The sequence below is a fragment of the Triticum aestivum genome, chromosome 7A (genome assembly GCF_018294505.1).
Source record: "Triticum aestivum cultivar Chinese Spring chromosome 7A, IWGSC CS RefSeq v2.1, whole genome shotgun sequence".
NCBI classification, from domain to species: Eukaryota; Viridiplantae; Streptophyta; class Magnoliopsida; order Poales; family Poaceae; genus Triticum; species Triticum aestivum.
This window is the reverse complement of record NC_057812.1, coordinates 633,166,355-633,190,872: the sequence shown is the minus strand read 5'-3', so window position 1 is coordinate 633,190,872 and position 24,518 is coordinate 633,166,355. Positions and strand designations below refer to the sequence as shown.

Below are 24,518 nucleotides of genomic sequence, written 5' to 3'. Positions count from 1 at the left end.
CTCTGGACTAGGTTCTTAGTTAAAAAGAACCAAATCGTCGACTGTTCGGACGCGGAAGCCCTTGCGGCCTTTAAACACATCGTCCAGGATGAATGGCTTGCACGCCACCTCAGTCAAGAAGGACCTAGATCCATGACAGCCCTTACCGCTCTAATGACCCGCTTTTGCACGGGAGAAGACAGCTGGCTCGCTCGTAGAAGCAATAGCGCCAGCGACTCGGGCACTTCCAAAATCCGAGACGGCAATGACAAGCCACGACAAAGCAAACACAACAGTCGCAACGATAATGAAAGATCACGCGACACAGCGGTCAACGCCGAATTCAGCAATCCCAAGCCCGGTCAACAAAAAAAAAGTCATTCAAGGCAAAGATAGACGGACCATCCAACCTAGACAGGATACTGGATCGATCCTGCCAGATTCACGACCACCCCAGTAAACCAGCTAATCATACCAACAGAAGTTGTTGGGTCCTCAAGCAGGCCGGCGAGCTCAATGTCGAACACAAGGGAAGGGGGCCGCCAGGCAATAGGGACGACGGAGTGGTTCACCAGCAAAATGCCGGGGGTCAGAAGCAACTTCCCCCCGAAGATCGATCAACTCCGAAGCATAAATAGCAGTTCGGCTTCCGTTGCCCATCTCATATACCCATTAAAACTATACCGCACATACATAACTACGCACTTAAAATACCATGGGAATTGGCGGAAGCATAATACGGACAAGTCTGCAAGCACTCCGGTAACATTTTTATTTACTTTCCTTTTTCTTTCTTCATTATCTCTTAAAAATAGGTGGCGCAAAGGAGAAACATCTAAGACCGACTCCATCGGAGTTCGGATCCGTACACTCACCTACGGGGCTACTTCCTTCTAGGATTCCCCTTGCCGAGGATAGGCGGCACCAGACGTGCGACAGGAGGTCCAAAATAACTTTTTGTAGACCACACTCTTTTTTGAGCCTGTAACATGCCTTTTTCCTCTGCCTTCGACCCAAGGGATATCAAATAGCCGGGGTCATGGCCTTTATATATATCAAGTAATCTTTGGCATGTAGCTCAGGTCCCATTTCACATTACCTGAATTAATCATCCGCGTCTTTCGGCAAATGAATACGCCGTCTATGGTTGCTTCACAGATATACCCCAGGCTTAACTTGCCAGGGGCTCGATACGGGAACAAATGAGTTGCCAACAAAGTCCGAACAGCTTTTACAGCGTACTTCGGCGTCGCGAGTTTGGCCTTATATGCATCACATCCGAATCATGTCTTGGGTCAATAGTTGGGTTACCCGGCTCCTGTGCTTGCTATCCTACGTTCCGCTCTATCGGCTAGGGTAGTAAAGGGGAACTACTGCGATTGTGCTGCCGGTTCACCTGGATCAGCACCTCAGTAAAGAAAGGCAAAAACTGACTGTCATGATGCGGCGAGAGTTGGTCAACCACTCGATGACTTATCAGAATCTCTAGCGATTCCTCCGTGTCACCTGAAGGACCTCTTTCCGGTCAAATATGTACATGCATTGTATGAATAAGCCTTATACATACCAGGGGCTATGTCGTAGACCCAGCATAAAACTCCTATGGCTAAGGGAAAGTGTTAACGCCCTATAGTCTAGTTGCCTGGTTTGCCGCATTGACACCTCCTTCACGGACCAAGACATTGGGTCAAGAGTGATCAAATGCTTTTCCGAACACCCCCGTACTTCCTACGAGGGGGCTCAAGCCGATGACTGGAAAACTTTTAGATTATACTAAAACGGCCACACAGGAGGAATAGAAACTGTCGAGCAATATATAAAAATAGATTAACTATAAAATTGTCTTGTACAATTCTCATACACCTCACTCGAACATTATGTCTTTTGAGCATTGACCCTCTATCAAGCGGGCGGCCACAAGGATGTCTTCAAAATAATGCTCCGGTTCGTGGCGGTTCTTGCCCTTGGGTGGATTCTTCACCGCAACATCGATGGCCTTCATCTTCCTCCAGAATGTCTTGACTCGGGCAAAGGCCATCCGTGCACCCTCGATGCACACCGACCGCATCACAGTGTCGATACGTGGCACCGCGTCAACGAGCCGCTGCACCAAGCCGAAGTAGCTATCGGGAACAGGATCAGTTGGCCATAACCGGCTTATGACGTTCTTCATGGCGGCGCCGGATATCCTATGAAACTCGGTCCACTGGGACATCTGCTCATTCAGCAACAGGGGGAGCTTCGACGCGCCCAATTGTGACAAGAAAAGCTTCCCCGTTGCATACCCCTCTCGCGCCTGGTAAAACTGCACTGCATCGGAAGAACTCTTCGCAAGTCTAAAAACTCATCTGGAGAACTCCACAATTGGTTAAGCTGAGCATAGTTCGGATCGCCGAACTTAGTCTGTAGCAAAAATGGCTCACCAGCCGCAATCTCCCTAGCTTGCCGGATCTCCTCACGGGCGGCTCTGGATTCAGACCGCGCTTCTCTCTCCTCTCGTAAGGCCTTGTCAATTTCAGCCGTCTTGGCTTCATTCTCCTTCTCAAGGAGTTCACAGCAGCTAGCAACATTTTTTAGTTCGAGCGCCATCGTGGATATCTTCTCCTCGTCTTGACGCCGAGCAGCTCATTCGGCTTTTAGCTCAGCCGATGCCTTTTCGACAGCCGCATTACTACATCGGGCCTGCTCCTTGGCCCGGGCCTGCTCCGCCCGAAGAATTTCAACGGCGGCAACACCATCTGCAGCCAGGCATATTACAATACATAACTTTCAGCATCATGCTTATATCACAACAATGTATGTGAAGGGACTGCCCCGAATACATACCTTGCGATTCATCAAGACGCATATTGATTAACGCAATGTCATCCCCGGCCACATCAAGCTTCCGTTGCAGCTCGGCCAGGTCCGTAGTTTGGGAAGTAGCCAGAGGGGAAGCAGACTGTGTTAAAGTTAATCAGATTAGTCCTTGAATATTTCTTCTTGATCCTCCGTTCGCCTCCCATGGGAAGCCAACCCGAGTCTCAGGGGCTACTATCTATACACAGGTGTATATTGCGAATAAAACACAATTGCACATATTATAGTACAAACCTCGAAGCCTCTTAGTAGGCTCGCAAAGGCCTCGTACAATCCGCTCTTCGTGGACAGGACCTTTTCAACCACCGTACCCATCAAGGTATGATGTTCCTCTGAGATGGACGCCTGCCGCAGCATGTTCGTCAAGATATCCGGTGCCTCTGGGTCTTCGGAGGCTACCGTCGGAGTACGGCCACCCTTTGAAGGGATCCGTTCATTCGTATCCGGTTGTATACCGGATTGTTCGGGGCCCTCATTGTTGTTCCCCGGACCCTGGGCCACCGAACTATCACCTTCGGGTAACATCTTCATCATCCCTTGCACCACTTGTTGGTTGGGGGAGACCCTCCGCTACGACACCTCGAAGTTGTCCGCCCTATTGGACGGAGAGGCCGGTGGGGGCGTCTCGCTTTCCATCATCTCTGGGAGAAGGTCCCCCGAGGAAGAGGATTGTTGAGGAACACTGCATGTTGAGCTGCAAAAAATATATATCCCAGGCATTATAAGAAAAGAACGGGACATGTTTAAAACAGCCTTGTTCACTTACGATTTGTCCAGAGGCTTGTCCTCGTCATGAGCTGCGCTTCGACGTCCTCCAAGCCCGAGCCACCCACCTGAGGCATCTGGCCTCGCGTAGGAGCCTGTTTCTCCCAATCTTCGGAGGCGGCCCTTTTCTTCCTAGGAGGTAAGGAGACAGTGGACCCCCCCCCCTTTACTTTTGTCTTCGGATGAGGGGATTTTGATCCCTCCGGACACAAAGTCCGATGCACCCTTGGATTAGGGGCCATCTTTGGTCCTCTGCCATCCTTCACAGGCATCTGATATGGTGCCATGGCCAACATCCTTGTTAGAACAGGATTCGCTGGGCCCTCGGGCAGAGGGGCCGAACACATAATTAGTTCCGCCTTCTTTGTCCAGCCCTGGAAGAAGATAGCTTGCTCAGTATCATATTATGGTATACATAATTACAAAGTGTTCGGGAGCCAAGTTCTTACCGGGGTGTCTGAACAGTTGCAGTTAAGGCCAGCGTCCTCGGTAGTATCCGACCAATGTTTTCGCTTCCCAAAAAATAACTTCCACATCCCTTCATGTGTGGTGCCGAAGAAGTGTTAGGGGTTTGTGGTCCTTCTGGATTAAGCTCCCACATGTGGCGAGACCTGCGCTGGCATGGCAGGATTCGGCAAACTAACATCACTTGGATCATGTTGGGGATATGATTACCGGAGGTAAACCGGCTAGGAGTGGCCGGGTTAGCTCCATGAAGATAGAAGCCCATGAAGACATGAGGATGGTGGCGCTTTACGAAGGCCCAAGGCCCATAGGTGGGTTAAGGCTTGTAGATGTAAACCGACTCTTTCATGCACTACAAAAAAATACACTTCCGTGATGATACGTGTTTGTCACAGTAGGTCGCTTTTTTGTCATGCATGTACATCCATGACAAATTTATGACAGAATCAAGATAGTCATACATGTGCTATTGTAGAAGTGTTCCATGACATTACCAAAATTATCATCACGGAAGTGTCCACTTCCATGACGATAAATCGCGCATCACAGAAGTGCTTTCGTCAAGGGTGACGGACACGTGGCATCTACCGTAACGGAACGCCGTTAAGCTATCGGGTCGGGTTTTGGATCCGATAACCCGTTAACAGCCCCGACCAATGGGGATTTTCCACGTGTAAAATCATCATTGGCTGGAGGAAACACGTGTCGGCTCATCGTTGGGACAGATGTCAACCACTCATTGGACGGAAGGCGCCTATGATACGTCGACACGTGGCACGGCCCAACAGAGGCCCGTTCCTGTGAAAAGGCCGGCCCGTTTGACTTGGTCAAAAGCTGGCGGGCCGACCCATGGAAAGCCTGTTAACGGCCTGCTCGAATATAGACCATTTATAGCCCGCTAACCCAAGGCCCATTACGCCCTATCCGAATTAGGCCCAGTAGCGTCATCTGGGCCATCCAATATGATTCCAGCCCGTTTTCACTTCTGGCCCATGTATGGCCCATGACGTCTTTCAGCCCATATGAGGCCCTATGTAACTCTTGGCCTACCAACGGCCCGTGGTGAAACTGGCCCGTAATGAACAGTGTATCACTTTACACCCATTAACGGCCCGTGGTGAAACTGGCCCGTAATGAACAATGTATCACTTTATACCCATTAACGGCCCGTTATTCCGTTGGGCCGTTTCCAAACCATGTTATCTTTCGGCCTTCTCAGAGCCCATTTATTCTTGGGCTCATTTCCAGCATTCGTTTACTTACGGCCCGTTACTGTCATTTTCTCCTTGGGGCCAAATTCAGCCCGTGGTTACAGTCGGCCCGTTTGTGGTCCGTTAATACGTTGGGCCGATTTCATAGCGTCATCAAATACGGCATATTAACGATGGCCTGTTATGGTCGGCCCATGAACGGACGATTCCAACTCTAGCCTGTTTACGGCCATAATGCGGTCTGTTTGGCCCATGTTTGGCCAATCGATTATACGGCCCGTATAAGGCCCATTGATAATACGGCCCGTAGAAGGTCCATTGTTTCTACGACCCGTAGAAGGCCCATTGTTTCTACGGCCAGTAGGAGGCCCAGTGTCACTACAGTAAATATTAGCCCATGGTTATTGTGGCCTAGTTTTAAAAAATAGGTTATTACAGCCACTAGCTAACCGCGGAAAAAGAACTACAATGACTACAAGCAAACAAATAAACAAGACAACAAGGAAATAAATAAGCAAGCAACTAACGCTAGGCTATCACGGCTATTACACATAATACATCCACTGGGCATCAAAGTTTGCCACCAGTGCAAATATAGGGAACAAAGCAGCATATCATATATACTGGTTGTCAAAGTTGGCAACCAGCGCAAATAAACACCACAGCAAAACAAATCCAGAACTGAAACCACTTCAGAAGATCTCAAGAAACAATATCCTGGGTACCCATAATGCTGGCAAGATGCTTAGCAAGCTTATTAACTTTCTCTTGTTTGGCACTTAAATCCTCCAGCGCTTGTTGTTGCACCAGAAAATATGCATCTGAATTCTGTAGGGACTTCCTCAGTCCTTTAGCTTTCTGTCGCAGCACATCTGATCGATGTCTTTGAACTTGAAGTTGAGACTCCAGAAGACGAACTAATTCAGGCAGCAAGTTCGAAGAGCTTGTGCCAGTAGTAGTGGCCAGTAACTTGAACACTACATCAAGACAAGATTTTTGGATTCCCTCACTTTCGTCAAGATAGTTTTTATCAGCTTTCTTGGAGACCAACAGGGATGTCTCACTATCTTGAACCTTATCTGCATTACTTCCTTTACCATTGGATAACGCGGTACCGTTCTCCAATATTTTGTCCGCATTCTAAAAGAGAAACAAGCAGACACATCACATGTTTACCATGCTGTATATGAAACTCATTTTGGTAAATGAGTTCAGTAGTAAAGTGGACAGGATAACAGCATGAAACAAACATATATCTATGTACCATGGTCACTTTATGGTCTATATCATTCTAGTTTTTGTTGCCAAATCAAGATAGAGACACGGTTCAAATAATATTTGTTCAAGACAAAGCAGAATAGACAGAATATAAGTGTGGGTAACTATAGAGCAATAACAACACTCATAATGTGCATGACATGAGAACATAAATGTTTATTCAATTGAAACTGAAATCAACATAGAGCATGTTACAACAGCAAACCAGTTAAAGAAACAGGTTTAAAACATACTTGTTGCACCATTGGAGTTTCAATTCCATCCTTCAAATTTGAAAATAGTTGGTATGAGTAAATACAGTCATGCAAGAGCAAAGGAGTATGAACCATAGCTACAGAACCTGGCCTGAGAACAAATCTTCTTCTCCTTTAAGCGTTGAGTTGGGATTCGGAGTGGTGGCCCTCATGCATTGGGCACTGCAGTTCCCTTACTAACTGCTTGTTTTTGGGTGCTTTGTGGTGGAGACGGTGCTGTGTCAACTAGAACTGGGTTACTATCTGCCGGGGTTGGGGTTAGAAGGGGTGTAGCTGGTTCTCTGTCCAACTGGGTAGGGGTACAATCTGCGAGAGTCTGGGTTATGTGTGGTGGATCTGGTCCTTGGGCAAGTACAACCGTGGTTCTATCTGCATCAACTGGTAGCACTATCTTTTCTGAAGACCATCTTGTTACTCCCTTAGATACTACCATCACACTCTCCAATTCAAATGGCTGATAAACAAGAAAAGTAATTGAAAGTATAGACATTGTATGATAGACAGGTGCAATGGATAGTGGGGAATAAAAGAGGGCATGCAATAATTCATATTTATGTTGTCTAACCAAACAAGATAGAATGACACAATTTCACATATATGATGGCTAACTAAACAGGATAGCATGACACAATTTCACATTATGATGGCTAACTAAAAAAGATGGAAAGACATAGTTCAAAATATGAGACTATGTAAATAGGATGACATGACATAACTATGGAGATGGTGATATTAGAGTCATGCTAGTTGAGTAGTTGTGAATTTGAGAAATACTTGTGTTGAAGTTTGTGATTCCCGTAGCATGCACGTATGGTGAACCGTTATGTGATGAAGTCGGAGCATGATCTATTTATTGATTGTCTTCCTTATGAGTGGCGGTCGGGGACGAGCGATGGTCTTTTCCTACCAATCTATCCCCCTAGGAGCATGCATGTAATACTTTGCTTTGATAACTTGTAGATTTTTGCAATAAGTATATGAGTTCTTTATGACTAATGTTGAGTCCATGGATTATACGCACTCTCACCCTTCCACCTTTGCTAGCCTCTCTAATACCGTGCACCTTTCACCGGTATCATACACCCACCATATACCTTCCTCAAAACAGCCACCATACCTACCTATTATGGCATTTCCATAGCCATTTCGAGATATATTGCCATGCAACTTTCCACCATCCAGTTTATCATGACACATTCATCATTGTCATATTGCTTTGCATGATCATGTAGTTGACATCGTATTTGTGGCAAAGCCACCGTTCATAATTCTTTCATACATGTCACTCTTGATTCATTGCATCTCCCGGTACACCACCGGAGGCATTCATATAGAGTCATCTTTGTTCTAGTATCGAGTTGTATCGCGAGCTTTGCTATTATAGTTGGATCCTATGTTTCTCCTCCCCCTCTTCTCTCTTGTAATGAATTGAGTTTTCCCTTTGGAGTTATCTTATCGAATTGAGTCTTTAAAGATTTAAGAACACTTGTTGTATGTCTTGGTGATCAACTTGCAGGTTTCGTGACATTGGGAACCTATGCATAGGGGTTGGCACACGTTCTCGTCGTGATTCTCCGGTAGAAACTTTGGGGCACTCTTCAAGGTCCTTTGTGTTGGTTGAATAGATGAATCTGAGATTGTGTGATGCATATCGTATAATCATACCCACGGATACTTGAGGTGACATTGGAGTATCTAGGTGACATTAGGGTTTTGGTTGATTTGTATCTTAAGGTGTTATTCTAGTACGAACTCTAGGGCTGTTTGTGACACCTATAGGAATAGCCCAACGGATTGATTGGAAAGAATAACTTTGAGGTGGTTTCGTACCCTACCATAATCTCTTCGTTCGTTCTCCGCTATTAGTGACTTTGGAGTGACTCTTTGTTGCATGTTGAGGGAAAGTTATGTGATCCAATTATGTTAGTATTGTTGAGGGAACTTACACTAGCGAAAGTATGAACCCTAGGCCTTATTTCCACACATTGCAATACCGTTTACGCTCACTTTTATCATTAGTTACCTTGCTGTTTTTATTATTTCAGATTACAAATACCTTTATCTACCATCCGTATTGCACTTGTATCACCATCTCTTCACCGAACTAGTGCACCTATACAATTTACCATTGTATTGGGTGTGTTGGGGACACAAGAGACTCTTTGTTATTTGGTTGCAGGGTTGTTTGAGAGAGACCATCTTCATCCTACGCCTCCTATGGATTGATAAACCTTAGGTCATCCACTTGAGGGAAATTTGCTACTGTCCTACAAACCTCTGCACTTGGAGGCCCAACAACGTCTACAAGAAGAAGGTTGTGTAGTAGACATCAAATATCATGGTGCTACTTTGAAGCACAAGTGTGGTAAAAGGATAGTAACATTGTCCCTTCTCTCTTTTTCTCTCATTTTTCTATTTGGGCCTTTTCTCTCCCTTTTTTATGGCCTCTTTTCTTTCTTTCTTTCTTTATTTTTCGTCAGGAGTCTCATCCCGACTTGTGGGGGAATCATAGTCTCCATCATCCTTTCCTCACTGGGACAATGCTCTAATAATGATGATCATCACACTTTTATTTTTCTTACAACTCAACAATTACAACTCGATACTTAGAACAAAATATGACTCCATATGAATGCCTCGGGCGGTGTACCGGGATATGCAATGAACCAAGAGTGACATGTATGAAAGAATTATGAATGGTGTCTTTGCCACAAATACTATGTCAACTACATGATCATGCTAAGCAATATGACAATGATGGAGTGTGTCATAATAAACAGAATGGTGGAAAGTTGCATGGCAATATATCTCGGAATGGCTATGGAAATGCCATAATAGGTAGGTATGGTGGCTGTTTTGAGGAAGGTATATGGTGGGTGTATGATACCGGCGAAAGGTGCACGGTATTAGAGAGGCTAGCAAAGGTGGAAGGGTGAGAAAAGTGCGTATAATCCATGGACTCAACATTAGTCATAAAGAACTCATATACTTATTGCAAAAATCAACAAGTTATCAAAGCAAAGTATTACACGCATGCTCCTAGGGGGATAGATTGGTAGGAAAATACCATCGCTCGTCCCCGACCGCCACTCATAAGGAAGACAATCAAAAAATAAATCATGCTCCGACTTCATCACATAACGGTTCACCATACGTGCATGCTACGGGAATCACAAACTTTAACACAAGTATTTCTCAAATTCACAACTACTCAACTAGCACAACTTTAATATCACCATCTTCATATCTCAAAACAATTATCAAGCATCAAACTTCTCATAGTATTCAACACACTCATAAGAAAGTTTTATTTTTAATCTTGTATACCAAGCATATTAGGATTTTAAGCAAATTACCATGCTATTTAAGACTCTCAAAATAATATAAGTGAACCATGAGATATCAATAGTTTCTATAAAACAAATCCACCACCGTTCTCTAAAAGATATAAGTGAAGTACTAGAGCAAAACTACATAACTCAAAAGATATAAGCGAAGCACATAGAGTATTCTAACACATTCCAAATCATGTATGGCTCTCTCAAAAGGTGTGTACAGCAAGGATGATTGTGGTAAACTAAAAAATAAAGACTCAAATCATACAAGACGCTCCAAGCAAAACACATATCATGTGGCGAATAAAAATATAGCTCCAAGTAAAGTTACCGATAGAAGTAGACGAAAGAGGGGATGCCTTCCGGGGCATCCCCAAGCTTTGGCTTTTAGGTGTCCTTATATTATCTTGGGGGTTGCATGGGCATCCCCAATCTTAGGCTCTTGCCACTCCTTGTTCCATAATCCATCAAATCTTTACCCAAAACTTGAAAACTTCACAGCACAAAACTTAAAGTAGAAAATCTCGTGAGCTCCGTTAGCGAAAGAAAATAAAAGACCACTTCAAGGTACTACAATGAACTCATTCTTTATTTATATTGGTGTTATACTTATTGTATTCCAACTTCTCTATGGTTTATAAACTATTTTACTAGCCATAGATTCATCAAAATAAGCAAACAACACACGAAAAACAGAATCTGTCAAAAACAGAACAATCTGTAGTAATCTGTAGCTACCGCAAGATCTGGAACCCCAAAAATTCTAAAATAAATTTCTGGACGTGAGGAATTTATCTATTAATCATCTTCAAAAATAATTAACTAAATAGCACTTTCCAAATAAAAATGGCAGTAGTTCTCATGAGCGCTAAAGTTTCTGTTTTTTACAGCAAGTGTAACAAGACTTTCCCCAAGTCTTCCCAACGGTTCTACTTGGCACAAACACTAATTAAACACAAAAATATAACCAAAACAGAGGCTAGATAAATTATTTATTACTAAACAGGAGCACAAATCAAGGAATAAAAATAAAATTGGGTTGCCTCCCAACAAGCGCTATCGCTTAATGCCCCTAGCTAGGCATAACAAGCAAGGATAGATCTAGGTATTGCCATCTTTGGTAGGCAATTCTTCATTAGACATCTACCATCTTTAGGAATTTCTTTATTTTTATTTATTATCAAATTTTTAGGCACAAGATCGAAAAAATCATTTGTAACAAATTGTTCCTTAATGATAGCAAAAAGATTGGGATGAACACTTATAGATTTGAGATCCGCAGTTTTCCTTACTAGAGGATTCACCCTTATTCTTAGGACATACATAAGCTTGGCAATTTTAGCGGGAGGACTTGGAGTGTTCTTTACGGAAGAAAAAGCGGTTCCCAAGTTGGTAATAATATCCTCAAGTTTGTCAATTCTAGTGGAATCATGATTTATTTTCTCATTAACTATGGGTTCTTTCTCTTCAATATTTTTCAAAGTGACTCCTACTTTAGATCCATATTGAGAGATTCGGTTGTGAATCTTTTTATCCAAATTTTCAATTAACTCTACGGTAGCAACCTTATTTTCAATAATTTCGAGCCTTTGCATTACATGCTCCAAAGTTAATACAGTTCCATTAACCAAAAGAGGGGGTGAGCCAAACAAATCTATCATAGCATTATAAGAATCAAAAGTATGGCTACCCAAGAAGTTCCCTCCGGTAATAGTATCAAGGATATATCTGTGCCAGGGAGTTATGCCTACATAAAAATTGCGAAGAAGAACGGAAGTAGATTGCTTCCTGGTAGATCTATTTTGAGCATTGCAAATTCTATACCAAGCATATTTTAGATTTTCTCCCTCCCTTTGCTTAAAATTTAGAATTTCACTCTCAGGAGACAACGGAGAAGATAAGGGACTAGCCATAACGACAAGCAAACAAACTAATGCACAAGCAAACAAAAAACAAGCGGGCAAAAAGAGGCAAATAGAGAAAAAGGTGGAGGATAGAGAGAGAGGGCGAATAAAAGGGCAAGGGTGAAGTGGAGGAGAGGAAAACGAGAGGCAAATGGCAAATAATGTAATGCGGGAGATAAGGGTATGTGATGGGTACTTGGTATGTTGACTTTTGCATAGACCTCCCCGGCAACAGCGCCAGAAATCCTTCTTGCTACCTCTTGAGCACTGCGCTGGTTTTCCCCGAAGAGGAAGGGATGATGCAGAAAGTAGCGTAAGTATTTCCCTCAGTTTTTTGAGAACCAAGGTATCAATCTAGTAGGAGGCTACGCGTGAGTCCCTCGTACCTGCACAAAACAAATAAATCCTCGCAACCAACGCGAATAGGGGTTGTCAATCCCTACATGGCCACTTACGAGAGTGAGATATGATAGATATGATAAGATAATATTTTTGGTATTTTTGTGATAAAGATGCAAATAAATTAAAGGCAAAGTAAAAAAGCAAAGGAAATAACTAAGTAGTAGGAGATTAATATGATAAAGATAGACCCGGGGGCCATAGGTTTCACTAGTGGCTTCTCTCGAGAGCATAAGTATTCTACGGTGGGTGAACAAATTACTGTTGAGCAATTGACAGAATTGAGCACAGTTATGAGAATATCTAGGTATGATCATGTATATAGGCATCACGTCCGAGACAAGTAGACCAACTCCTGCCTGCATCTACTACTATCACTCCACTCATCGACCGCTATCCAGCATGCATCTAGAGTATTAAGTTAAAAACAGAGTAACACCTTAAGCAAGATGACATGATGTAGAGGGATAAACTCATGCAATATGATGAAAACCCCATCTTGTTATCCTCGATGGCAACAATACAATACGTGCCTTGCTGCCCCTACTGTCACTGGGAAAGGACACCGCAAGATTGAACCCAAAGCTAAGCACTTCTCCCATTGCAAGAAAGATCAATCTAGTAGGCCAAACCAAACTGATAATTTGAAGAGACTTACAAAGATAACCAAGCATACATAAAAGAATTCAGAGAAGATTCAAATATTGTTCATAGATAGACTTGATCATAAACCCACAATTCATCGGTCTCAACAAACACACCGCAAAAAGAAGATTACATCGAATAGTTCTCCACAAGAGAGGGGGGGAACATTGTATTGAGATCCAAAAAGAGAGAAGAAGCCATCTAGCTAATAACTATGGACCCGTAGGCCTGAGGTAAACTACTCACACTTCATCGGAGGGGCTATGGTGTTGATGTAGAAGCCCTCCGTGATCGATGCCCCCTCCAGCGGAGCTCCGGAACAGGCCCCAAGATGGGATCTCGTGGATACAGAAAGTTGCGGCGGTGGAATTAGGTTTTTGGCTCCGTTTCTGATCATTTGGGGGTACGTAGGTATATATAGGAGGAAGGAGTACGTCGGTGGAGCAACAGGGGGCCCACGAGGGTGGAGGGCGCGCCTGGGGGGTAGGCGCACCCCCTACCTCGTGGCCTCCTCTTTTGTGTCTTGACGTAGGGTCCAAGTCTCCTGGGTCTTGTTCGTTGAGAAAATCATGTTCCCGAAGGTTTCATTCCGTTTGGACTCCGTTTGATATTCCTTTTCTTCGAAACCCTAAAATAGACAAAAAACAGTAATTCTGGGCTGGGCCTCCGGTTAATAGGTTAGTCCCAAAAATAATATAAAAGTGGAAAATAAAGCCCAATAATGTCCAAAACAATAGATAATATAGCATGGAGCAATCAAAAATTATAGATACGTTCGAGACGTATCAATGGTTCAGTAATGGTCGGATTAAGGGTGGTCTCATCGACTGACAGCTCAGGAGGGTCCAATTGAGTATGAACAGCCGGGTCTTCTGTTGTTTCAGTTTGAGAGGGAGGAGTTGGCATGGCCAAATCAGGTGCATGAGCTTTTGGGTCTTCTGTCGGCTTAATCACCTTGGCCTTCTTGGATTTAGCTTGACCACTAAGAAAGATTTTATTAGACAATTAGTGTAATGATGTAGTTTTAAAGATACAGAGGAAAGATGATTTTCCTTACCCAGGGGCAGTCTTGAAAGCCGGAAATTGAGTCTGAGATGAGTCGCCAAAAGAGCGAGAAACCTCCTACAAAGGTAAAATAAAAGTTAGTAATGCAAGGGAATAGATCCATTAATGGAAGCAAAAGACAAAGATGAAAGAAACCTCATTCTGGTGTTTTCAAGGAGTTTGTTGTAAAACGGAAGGCGGTTCACCATCATCATTAGTCCGGACCTGACGACGGCTCTCATGTTGCTATTCTTTCAAAAGAAAATGAGGGTCCAAATAAGCCAAAGGGTGCGAAAACCTTACTTTCCGGGTTACCAGTCGAAGTTTCTGTCTTAGCAAAGGGGCTGAGTCGGAGGAAATAGTTACCTCTTCTTCTACGGCTTGGCTGGCCCCCGTGTCGTCCTGGAAATAGTCAGTGTCAATAAGATTATTAAAAAAACTGCCCAAGGGAGGCAAGGGCTACCTCCGACTCAGAAACATCATCAAGCTTTAACAGGTCCGAAGCAGTGTTCCGCTTCTTCTTGGACCTCAGGGTCGTCTTCCTGGCGGCTATGGCAGCAGCTTTAGCCTTCTTGGCAGCTTCATGATCATACTTGGCCTTCCAGAAATCAGATTTGGCCTATAAACAAATAAACATGATAAAAGGTCATGCAAGTTTTTAAACTACTGAGGAAAACACAAAAAGAGAAAGAGGTCAAGGGTTTTCCACCTCTGGTGCCGGGTTAAGTTTGAAGAAGGGGTTTAACCCAACCTTACTGCAGTCCTCATATTTTCCATTCACAAGGATGGTTGACATTGCAACAATGTCTTCTTCAGTTAGTTGTACAGAGCTGTGATGCAGAGAATCGTCTGGGCCTCCAGCATATTCATACATCAATTTGGATCAGCGGCTTAGAGGGATGACCCGCCATGAGATCCGGCAACGGATCAGATCCACTCCGGTTAAGCCATTCCCCAATAAAGCTTGAATCCTTTTAATACATGGAATAAGCTTCTTGTGTTCAGCAGCAGTAAGCTTATCAGTGAGAACAAACTTGGAATCCAGACGATCCGTGCGATAACCAGACAATATTTTTTTCATTGGCTGGTGACGTATCTTGGCAATAGAACCAGGTCCGACTCCAATCTTTGAGATGACTCGGTAAGACTATTAAGGGAAAGACGGCGCCCTGTCGACGCTGAATTGAGATTCCACCGAGTTCCAAGCTAGGGCCGTTGGTACACTCATTCTGGCAGTTCAAATAAAAGTACTCTCTGAAGAGTTCCACAATCGACTCCTCTTGAAGATACACCTCACAGAGAACTTGAAAATTGCAGATGTTGGATATGGAATTGGGTCCAAGATCTTGAGGGTGAAGTTTGAAGAAATGAAGAACATCTCTGAAGAACTTTGAGCCGGGTGGTGAAAACCCGCGATTCATATGGTCAGTGAAGACAATAACTTCACCGTCTTTGGGATTAGGCCGTTCCTCGTCCGGGTTAGGAGCACGATAAGACATAATGTTTTTCTCTGGCAAAAATCCAATGGTGACAAAATCTTTCAAGGTGTCTTTAGTTACTGTGGAGGGGACCCAATTGCAGACTGTTGGTGCTTTTGACGGCATGATGAAAAAGGGGAAGCTGAAAAGAAAGTAATTTGCCAGTTCAATTTATTAATGAAGTTGCAGGATCATGATACAGATGAATAATGGCGGCTTAAATAAGGGCTAATGACATATAAAGGAAAATTAAGCCGGAGTCATAAGCCGCCATGACTAAAGAGTATTTGAAGGTTGCCAAAATCAAAATTGGCTAAGTGTTGAGACAAACATGTTTCCCGAGCTATGGTTATTATTATGGATCAAAATGGTTCAGAAAAAGAAAAATAAAGTTAGACCTAAAAACGGGCGCAGAGGAGTTCGTCAGTTCTAAAGAGGCATTTATACAGGAGAAGGGGATCTGCTAGCGTCTAAAATGGATGAGAAACAGCTACCGTGTAAGTTCTATACTTCTTTTTAGATCAAAGGAGGGTACTGAGAAGAAACTACAAGAAGGGCCATGATGAACAGGGAGAACATTGATGAACTCGCAACCCTAATACAGATCTAAGTGCACGGAAAATGAGGAACTTACGAATGCAGATCTACTGCGAAAGTCGCCGTGGTTCTCTGGACGAGCTCAGGGTGATGCAGCGGCTGACGTTGAGGGCAACGGTGAGCGCTACGGCGGCGGCGGAGCTCGAGAGGCAGAGAGGTTGCGAGAGGAAGAAGAGGAAGAGAGGGAAGAATGAGGAAGGACCTGGTCATGCTTATTTATAAGGGGATAAGTGAACAGGCAGGCACAAAAATCAAGGAAGATCCAAATAATGGTTATCCAGCTAAACGGACGCCTCGATTCTCGGAAGACATTTAAAGATAAAAGATCCTTTGGAGATGACGTCATAACAGGCTTTCATATTTTCGGAAGATGACATTATGGCGGGTTACAAAGATTTTACTGACAGAGGAAGATGGATTTCATCTAAGTGTTGAAGGTTGATAAGAACGAGGTTGAAATCAACCTGGGGCCTAATGTTGGGAATATAACTTTCAGGTATGACCCGCCTAGGAGGGGCCGGGTCAACCCTAATGGCGGGTCATTAAGAGAAGCCCAGTAAATATTCAGGATGATAGTTTATTGAGGATTGTAGAAAGGCCTAAGCCTAGAGGCGGCTTAAGGCCCAATATTGTAAACCGCCATATGTAAAGGAAGACTTGTAAAGAAAGGTGTGTAAAAGAAGTCACCGAGCCGGACACGTTCTATGAGCCGGCCGGGACTCTGTAGGCCGCCAGGCGTCAACCCGTGTATATAAGGGGACGACCCGGCGGCGGCTTAGGACAGAAAACAACAAATCGATAGCCAAGCAAGCGGATTCGCTCCTTGGTCATCGAAACTTAGCAATACAACATCAACTGGACTAGGCCTTACCTTCACCGTAAGGGGCCGAATCAGTATAAACCTCTCATGTCCTTTGTCTCGATTAACCCCTTTAAACTTCCTAGTTGCGATGGCCGCTAGGACATCTGTCGTGACAATTCCACGACAGAAGGCCTTATCTGCAAATGTGGATAGAGGTGAGGGTATCTTTTTGCAAAATTGTCACCATTTGCTTTCTAGTCGTCAGATATAGATTAGACGGTCCATATTGCAAGATGGCAGACACACCATTATCACCAACTCATTTTTTAAGTGTAGAGATATAGGTAGTTCATAAAAAAAGGGTAATATTGGTACTATCATAGTGATATGCATCGGTCTCTAGATGGTTCTGCGTGCACGCACCCTCTAGGCCTAGCCTTTTTTCAAAATGACAGGTGCTGCAGTACTTGGCTCTTTGGGTCACGGTCCGGTCAAGGGGTGGCCTCAAGGAGTCAACAACACTTCTGGCACCAAGGCTGGTACACCCCGTTTTGCCCGGTATACGCAAAGGACGCAAAATGACGATGTACACCGCTACGCCGTTTCTACGGAAAATGGTTGTTGCTCCATGGCATGGCCTCTTATCTCGGAGTCCCAGACCATGCACCGCGCGTAGCAAGCTAAGAACCAGACTCCTCAAAGGTGTCAGAAAAGTGGTAGGCGCCCGGGCGGGAATCTTCTGGTCCTAGTCCAGCGACACCTCCAAGGCATAGCCAGTATTCCACAATCACAGACGCTCTATTATAAATCTGACGGCGAAAGGCATGCCTGCTCCATGCACCAAGTCTAGCCAGAGACTGACTCGCCCCCAGAGCCTAAACGGAACCGCCTCTTTCTCGTCACCTCTGCCCCGGGTCCTCACCTTCCTCCCTCCGCTCGCATTCCCCACCCCCACCCTCACCCCCGAGAAGAAGAGGGTTTTGCCGAGGAGTAGAGACGGCGGCGCGGCGACATGGGTCCATGGCCGTGGCGCGGCGCATGGACCGCGCTGGTGCGATGTGGCCACGCCACCTACACCGCGCCCGTCCTTCCCCGTGGGCGCATCTTCACGAAGCAAGCGGTAGGACGAGTCGCCGACGGCTCGGGGTTCATGGCGGACCTGTCGACTCTCAAGGTAAATTCCAAGCTGGTGAGCCGCGCGGGGGCGCCCGTGCCGGCGAATAGTCCGAGGGAGATCCGGCTGGTGGAGGCGGCGGTCGCGGCGAGGTGCGGCTACAAGGGTCCTACTTGGTTGCGACGGTACGCCGCTTCGATCACGCTGGCTAGGAGGGACCAGATCCAGTACGAGGAGACCATGCCATGGAGGAGCGCGGAGGTGGCCGTGAATCTAGGAGGAGGTGGCGGGGACAGGGCACCGTACAACTGCCCGGCGATGATACGCGATCCGAAGAGGATGAGGTGATGCTGCTACAACTTGCTCTATTTACTGTTTTATAAGACACAATTAAGACCCCATCTCGAATTTTAACAATTTTCTCTCTCGGAAGGTGCTATTTGAGGATCTCTTTGGTCATGCGTTTGATGGAGTGAAGGTGCTACTTGAGGATTCTTTTGTTTCCGCATCTGATAGCAAGAGCCCCAAGAATAATCTGAAGTGTAGATCATTTAGTGTTTCTACTCTTTGCTCACCTTCAAGGTAGATTAGTAGTGGTTTTAAATTAATCATTGGGATTTACCGATTACCTACTCACAGTCCTAAAATTGATCGACCTCTCATGCTTGTTTCAGGTTTCTACCTGAGAAGTTTGGAGGCAACTCACATGGATTTCATTACATTGGTAACCTTGCTGATGCTACAATTATGAATGTTGAACTTTGTTGTGAGAAGCAATTCAATAAGTTGGACCTAGGGCCTCCCAATTTTGACAGCATCTGTGGAATTATACTGGCACAAAAGGTTATTTGATCAACTTGCTTACATTTTTGTTATTCATTGATCTATTATGGGTGTGTTCTTATTATATGCATGAGCATATTGTTCTTAAATTGGCATTCTACTGTGATTTTTCTATGTGAAATTTCTATACACCTTTGAAAATAGTTATGAGAATTAGTCTTACATCTATATTCTGCCATAGCTGTAATTTGTAAGTTAAAACAAAATCTATGGCATCATGATTGAGTATGCAGTGATTCTTAAACTGCTGAAACCGTATTGATTCATGTCATAGCAGCAACCTGTTACAATTTTGCTGTGCAAAATTCATGTGCTTGTTCTTTGTACATCAGTATTGCTCTTTATCGGTTACTGCCCTCTGGGTGCAATTCAAACATCTCTAACTTTCATAATCAATATGTAAAGAATTTAATAAGATCTGAAAAATGAAAATAATACCATTTTTCTTTCATAATCTGTGTATTATTATTTAACATATCAATGATTATGGTTGCCCTACCCCAATTTGCTTGGAACATAAGTCTTCGCTGTTGTATATCAATAAGAATTGTCAGCATTGCATCTTGTTGGCTGTTTATGTCCTAAACGTGGAGGAACATTAGATTGTTCAGATGTATATGTTGATATCTGAAGTTTCAAGTAGGAGTTTCTGGATACATTTGAAAATTTTCTGCTGTCTTAGTTTTGCTTGAATTCTCTTTTTAGGTGAAGTGCTGGCAGATCAGGTGTCTAACTAAAGCCCCGCAAGCTGCTGGTGCAATTCACACTGATTTTGAAAGAGGCTTCATGTGTACTAAGGTAGTTCTTTCTGAAATAGCTAGACACAATTTCCTTGTTCTGAACAACTAAACTGTGGCATTATAAGTAGTCAACCTTGTAGTTAATTGTTGATATGCTAACTATTTGTAAGTTGTCAGTATGTTTCTCATGCGTAAGGGTTCTCCCCAAGATACATGAATCTTAGGCATGCTTGTTTTTTTTTCAATCTTGATGTGTTCCAATTCAATAAGCTGGACCTAGGACCATTAGATTTTCTCAGCAAGAGTTGGCCTGTCCACTTTCCCTTTCTTGTGTTGTTGCTTTACATCTTGTATGTGCTTTAGCTCTTTTGTACGGGTCACTTCTCACAGTTAGGTTTACCAGTTTTAACTTGTCTAGTTTATCCTCTTATAGGATATGGTGTTGGATCTTTCGGATATTAGCAAGGGGAGCATCAAATGCATTCACTTTACCGTTCTGAAGTTACAAGTATTCCTTCTGATCTTTATGATGATCATCATGTTTTTGGTTATCATTTGGCACATTATTCCTTACATTTTGTTATATTTAGATGCTTGATCATCTTTCTATGGCGTGGGAGCTGTGCTGGAACTCTTTTATATCTAAATAGCTAGCCCCCACTAACATATTTCTCTCAACATGCACACATGACATGCATAGGAAAAGACTCACCCTATTAATTAAATACAATAACTCATATGTATTTTAAGTTTTAGTTCTTATATTATTCATAAAATATTCATGTTCCAAATAATTTAATATCTTCAAATTATACTGCAACTATACTCATATGTATCATCTAGTTTGTACCCAATCAAACTCCAAAATCTTATGTTGCCTGCTGTTCCTATCAAGAAACTTACCTCACCATATGTATTTAATTTCTGGAATCACTCCTTCCTATCCTTGGTACGTATAGATATGTACAAGCACACATGGGCAACTTGGGCTAGACTCCTACACTCACCTCCACAGTCCAATATAAGTGTATCTCATCTGAATGATAATTCTATGTTGCAGGTTCATGATCCTTTGATATCCATTCTAATGTATCAGAGAAAACTGCTGAACAAGATGTTCTCTTCACGCCATGTCTTATCTCAGTTGCAATATTATAGATTTTTTTCATCAAGGAAGCAGGTATGAAATCACAGAATTTATATTATTCTTAAAATCTTGTAAAATAATAATTGTCAAACAGAGTGATTTTTTGAGCTGGGGTGTACATGTACTCTAATTTTTAGATAATTCTAATGATCTAAAAATTCCAAGGAAAATTGTAAATGCTGTAGTACTAGAGTTATCTTGACCTGTGAAATTTGTTCATATTTTGTTTTACCATTTGGAGAAACATTTATTTTATATTCTTCCGGCATTAAGTGGAGGATGGCCTCCATCACATGCAATCCTCCTTGATTTCTATGCTGCCATACTCAATCGCCTCCTAGAAGCCGTGAGCTTGCAACATCACCTTCATGAAGAGGCTCCACTCGGCTTTGTCTGTCTGCGTCAAGATCAAATACTTGATGCCGCCCACAAGCCATATGGTAACGTGGACATTCGGCGCCGACGAAGGGGACTGACATTGGTTCTGGTGAGGTGGAGTGTGGGAGTTGCTATGGCCAGGATCTGACATCGCTCAGGATCATCAACTCTAGCTACTCTGATAACAATTGTTACTAACATTAGTGCACGCTAGATGCTTTTTGCTCATTGATTTGCGTTACAGTTCGCCGCAATTCACTGGCTTTCTCATTTTATTTAAACCGATAAGGAAAGATATGGAATCACCCCAGTGGCTTCTTTACAGCCTAGGCACACTAAGCAAGGATCATTAGTTAACGACGTTAATGCATGTATTCCTTTTTTTTCACTATCAAATGCAAATTGTGAAATTATCTTTTTGATCATTTTTGCAGAGGAAGGCAATGAATCAAATTGAAGATTTGAAGGCAAGGAACATAGCCATTCTGTGTTTGGATGATGGTTTTGAAGAAGTCTTATTAAGCTTCAAAAGTGTAATAGCGCAAATGCGCCAGAATTCTTATGATTATGGCAAGCGAGTTGATCTCTCCAAGCGTTATGGACCTGGCTACAAGGTGTACACAGCAGGAGGAGCTGGGGCATTCCATGTGATAATTCAGCATTGCAAAGCGTCATTGCGCATGTCTTTTTCAGCAAGAGACCTGTATTCCAGAGCTTGGAGAAATGAGTTGGGAACATTTGTCATGGCACCAGATGTCACAGGGTGGTTATACATAATAAATGAAGACCATCAAACTCTTTCGTTCACAAGCAGTTATACCTATGGCGGTCTTGGTGGAGACGACGTCAAGGACACGTGGATTGGCGTTGATGCACTCCGTCACGCATTTCATGTGATACGCAAGTCAGATGGAAGGCGCACAGACCTTCTTAGACAAGCTATCAAGATTGTCAGCATTCACTTGTCAGAATCAGCCCGCCTCCAGTCAGTTTTTGAAGCAGTTTGCAAGTCCATGACTGATGATACGCGAACCACTTTGGATGTTGAACCTGAGGCTGCAGCCGGTGCTGCTGAAGCCACCGGCTGCAGCCGGTGCGGCTGCAGCCGGTGCTGCTGCAGCCGGTGTTGCTGCAGCTGGTGCGGCTCGGCCAATAAGAACTCATACCCCCTCGTTTTGGGTAGAGAATTATGGTTACTACTCCAAACAGGCGATGAAAGCGGTTGACAAGTATATTTCAGAAAACGAGGAGTACACAATTGAAAATGTTATGGATGGTCAGGTAAAGTCAGCAGAGGAGATCTTCAGGGAGATCCGAATACTATCCCGGGATGTGTATCGCGACGATGTTTTTGCTGATAAAGTTGGTGATCCACCGCTAGCGCCACCAATAGAATCTCCTCCGGATGCCACGGGATATGATGTAGAATTTCCCTATCCACAGTTAAGTGAGTGGGAAACCGGCATGTCTCAGTAGGCTGAAAATTATTTCAGTACAGCTCAACCAGCATGGTTGGAAGGCATCCTCGACCAATCATTACTCTGCTTCCTTGGCCTACAGTTTGTAGTTTCTTGGCTCCATTGACCAGTCTTCCCTGGAAAAAATCTGGCACATCAAGGCTGAAGAAAAAGTGAGATTTTTCATTTGGCTGCTGGCACAAAATAGGCTTCCCACTGCTGACAGATTACAAGCAAGAGGCTGCGACCACGAAGACACATGTTCTCTATGATCAGACACTTGAAACCGCGGCTCACCTGTTCTGCCACTGTCCGTTTACTGCCGAAGTGTAATTCAAGCTGCACTGTAGACTGCACCCCAACCAAGATGCTGCTACCAGCTACAACAACATTCAGGTCCCAACTGTTCAAGACTGGTGGGCTCGCCACACCTCTGCCCACAAGCAAGACGCCCAGCAAGCCATGTACCTCGCCTGGAACATTTGGAATGTATCTTCAACCATGTTGCTTGAACCACTGACGATGTTGCCTCCTTGATTATCTCTGACCTCAACCATTTAAGGGTAGCCTTACTTAGACCGCCACCTGAACTAGACTGATGTCCACGGCTAATTTTTTGTACTGTGCCTAATGGCAACTCCCTTGTACATTCTCTATCTGTAATGCAAAGGCAGAGCACCTGCCATTCGTCCTCAAAAAAAAGTACAACACCACCAGAGACGTGCTGATCCCAAGACTTCAAAATCTTGTTGATTAGTGGTACCTAACATACTGTAGCACTTTCCCAGTTTTTGCACTCGTACCATCTCCGATATGACGCAATGCCTGGATCCCATGTGGTGGAGTCACCACATGCATGTGTAATGCCATTTGCCGAGAATACAGGCTGTACTTCAGATTGTTCAGTTCCAGTGCGGCTGTCGAAGTACATATGGTTTGTTCTAATAGTTCTAACAGTTTCACTGGGTGTGATGAAAACCTTGCACTGCTAGGGCTCTGAATATTCTGCGGTTTCTTTGGCCAAACTTCATTGGCAGTGTAAGCACTGGCTTTAGGACAATATGAATCAATATGCTGCTGCTTCGGAATCACTGATTATGAAGTAATCTTCCTTTTTATTCATTTTTTATCTGTAAATGGAATTGTTAATGAATATGCTACATTCGCTGACTCTATTCCATTCCTTGACTTTATATGATAATATTTCTATTTCATGATATTTCCATAATGTGCTTTCATCATGATGACAAGAATTTAGCACAGTATTGTGAATTGTAGTTCATACGTATGTCAATCTTGTGATTCATTGGTGCCACCCATCTGTTGAATTATGCCTCATACTCGTATGTCAATACTGTTATTCATTGGTGCCACCTAGCTGTGGAATTATGCATATAGAAAATCCATTCTAACATCTTTATCTGAACACCGAGGTGAAACTACTACCATGAAATAAGCAAAATGGAGGAGGTTATAGCTACAAAATGATTATATAGCTGAATGAGAGCATCACTCGCCACAAAAATAGCATTTCAGGAAGCTAGAATTGCCCAAAAGCATTACCATGTAGAACTTGGTAAGAGATAATGGTGCACTCAACGACGGATCCAGGGGGGACCAGCAGGGGCCACAGCTCCCCCCAACATGCAGAATATTTTTGAAGACCTAATAGGATTATATATGTAAAGAGTTATGTGGCTTCTTGTACATTCTTCTTTCGCACATCATGTTGGCAAACAGAAGTATATGCGTTGCTTGCAGAAGATCCTGCTGGAAACTATGGTGAAAAGTGACATACACACACACACACACATCGTTTCTGGC

At 43.7% G+C, this 24,518-nt stretch overlaps 1 protein-coding gene across 3 annotated transcripts; it reads left to right on the top strand.

Moving 5' to 3' along the window:
* The first annotated feature begins 18,333 nt into the window (after nt 1–18,333).
* Nucleotides 18,334–23,887, top strand: LOC123148819 (uncharacterized). 3 transcript variants are annotated; one of them, XM_044568315.1, is made up of 7 exons: nt 18,334–18,473; nt 18,563–18,711; nt 18,804–18,972; nt 19,678–19,770; nt 20,146–20,220; nt 20,809–20,892; nt 21,672–23,887. In XM_044568315.1, exons 1-7 carry the CDS (start codon nt 18,375–18,377, stop codon nt 22,461–22,463), a joined length of 1,461 nt encoding a protein of 486 aa, XP_044424250.1. In that variant the 5' UTR covers nt 18,334–18,374; the 3' UTR covers nt 22,464–23,887. The 3 variants fall into 3 exon arrangements, with proteins under 3 accessions (XP_044424250.1, XP_044424249.1, XP_044424251.1); XM_044568314.1 differs by having other exon boundaries at nt 20,773–20,892; XM_044568316.1 differs by lacking the exon at nt 20,146–20,220 and having other exon boundaries at nt 20,773–20,892.
* The last annotated feature ends 631 nt before the right edge of the window (nt 23,888–24,518 follow it).

Excerpts from the sequence above, each read along its gene's own strand:
- LOC123148819 (XM_044568314.1), top strand. The coding sequence starts at position 18,375 with ATGGAGGAGCGCGGAGGTGGCCGTGAATCTAGGAGGAGGTGGCGGGGA. Across the intron at positions 18,712-18,803 it reads ACTCTTTGCTCACCTTCAAG|GTTTCTACCTGAGAAGTTTG; the intron begins GTAGATTAGTAG and ends TGCTTGTTTCAG. Across the intron at positions 19,771-20,145 it reads GAGGCTTCATGTGTACTAAG|GATATGGTGTTGGATCTTTC; the intron begins GTAGTTCTTTCT and ends ATCCTCTTATAG.